General features: G+C 38.1%; 1 protein-coding gene across 1 annotated transcript in view; it reads left to right on the top strand.

Moving 5' to 3' along the window:
* Positions 1-355: 355 nt before the first annotated feature.
* The window catches only part of LOC110037896 (pyruvate dehydrogenase (acetyl-transferring) kinase, mitochondrial), an 11,736-nt gene continuing 9,895 nt past the window's right edge, over positions 356-2,196 (top strand). Inside the window, exon 1 of the mRNA XM_020742628.1 lies at positions 356-798. Within this exon, the coding sequence (XP_020598287.1) occupies positions 550-798 (249 nt within the window). The 5' untranslated portion in view covers positions 356-549. The remainder of the gene's footprint in view (positions 799-2,196) is intronic.

The raw sequence follows: 2,196 nt of genomic DNA, 5'->3' as shown, positions 1-2,196 counted from the left end.
GTGACGCACTCATAAATTATATATATATATATATATATATATATATAATTATTTCGACCAAAAACGAGCCAAACACGAATGAACGAATCATTGTTCGTGTTCGGCTAGTTCATCTAATAAACATAAAAAAAAAATATTGGTGTTTGACTCTTTAATTTAGCTAAAAAAAAATTTCTTAAAGAGTCGAACACGAGATGTTCACGAATAACGAGTTATTTTGACATACCTTCTCGATGGAGGTGACACATAAGAGAAATCCTTCACCTATAAATTTAATTTTCTTAAACTTTTATATATAATAATTATTATTTGGAGGCATTCATGTGTAAAAATCCCTTTAAAATTTTCAGATATTTTTGCACTCTACCATCTTTCTTTTTCACAGTCCATCTCCTTCCCTACTAGGTCATTCATCATCCTCTTTCTTCTGCACCTCACTTCACCTCTCCGAGGAGGTTTCTGCATGTCGCCGCCTCTTCTTCCTCCTCCTTCTCTCCTTCATCCCATACCTATCTCCTCTTGCCATTTGAACTCCGTGAAGGTTTTCTTATGGCTTTAAAGCATGCGGCGGAGAATTTCTCTAAGTCGCTCAAGGAGGAAGTGCAAAGATGGGGATCGATGAAGCAGACGGGGGTTAGCCTCAAATACATGATGGAGTTCGGCTCGAGGCCCAAAGATAAGAAACTCTTGATTTCGGCGCAGTTTCTGCACAAGGAGCTCCCCATAAGGATCGCGAGGAGGGTAATTGAGCTCGAGAACTTACCCTTCGGTTTGTCGCAGAAACCCGCGGTTCTGAAGGTATGTTTTTCAGTCTTCTTAAGTTTCGGTTCCTTCGTTTTATGTTGGTGATTTTGATGTTGGTTTGATGTCTTGAGCATGCGGATATGGGGTTTTTGTGTTTGTTCGTATCGTTTAATTGATTTTTAGTTTTTTTTCATGGAGTTTTTAACGTTTTGGAGTGTTTCACTGAGAAAAGGATAGCCTGTAATTTGTTTGGTTTAGGTAATGGCTTTGTTTCAGATTTGTGCTGTTTCTTTCTTATTTTCTTATTTATTTTTTGATTGGTTGATTGTTAGTGATGATAGTTTACAACGGCTAATCTGTGATGAATTATTTTAGATTATGTCCATTCATCGGTTCTTCTATAAGTAATATTCAATAGCTGTTTGCTGTCTTTGTTAATGTCTATTTTAGTTATATTACTTTGTTTCAGGTTTTTTGCTAAAAATTCCTTATTGTGATTTTGTTTTAACATATTTGAATATGCGAATTTTGGCTATTCTGCTGTTTGTGCTGTAACGTGTCAGGCCCTTTGATTTGATAGAGTCTAGTCAGATGTATGAATCCTTTTCTTGCTTTATGAATAAGAAGTAGAATGAACTGTGGGTGGCAGGAGGATATCTATTTGGAGAGCTACGGTGAAGGTTTCAGGCCTCCTCTTTGATACACCATCTACAAAATTCTCATCATCATTTGACATGAATCTCGAGGCATGACATAGAGCTGGAGACAATTTTTTTATCAAGAAACGTTCATATTTTTGATAAATAGTCATTCAGAGCTCTGATTTCAGCAATCTTATAGTCAAACTGATCGGTTTTATGAGCCAGACCCAATGATATCAAAAATAGTCAAATTCGAGTTAAATCAAGCTCAAATCAAATCATTAAACTACTCTTGAAAGTTTTCTGAACATATTTAGAATGTCAAATTTATTAGGAATCGAGTGTCTCGACAAAACGTATCCAACGAGCCCAAGATTGCTCAATTTCAACATTGTTATGACACTCAAATGTTCATCAAACACCGTTTGATCGAAGAAAGTTATTCGGACTATCCAATAAAAAAGGTTCATATTTTTTTATTAATTGCACTCAGAACATTATAAATTAAACATCACCCCTCTCATGAGGAAGAGAAGAGTTTGAGGCTTGAGAAAGAACTTAAAGTTTTGTGAAGGAGTTGAAGCCCAACACTACTCCTACCATCGTCAATCGCCGCCGACCATCATTGATCACCGCAGACCGTCGTCGATCACAATCGACCGTCGTCGACCACCGTCGACCACTGTCGATCACCGCCGACCGATGTCAACTACCATTGACCGCCGTCAACTATCACCGACCACCGCCTAGCGCTGTTGACCACCGCCTAGCGCTGTTGACCACCGCCGACCGTCATCAATCACCGCCGATT

The sequence above is a fragment of the Phalaenopsis equestris genome, unplaced genomic scaffold, assembly GCF_001263595.1.
Source record: "Phalaenopsis equestris unplaced genomic scaffold, ASM126359v1 Scaffold000002, whole genome shotgun sequence".
Classification (NCBI taxonomy): domain Eukaryota; kingdom Viridiplantae; phylum Streptophyta; class Magnoliopsida; order Asparagales; family Orchidaceae; genus Phalaenopsis; species Phalaenopsis equestris.
This window is presented reverse-complemented; position numbering and strand designations above follow the sequence as displayed.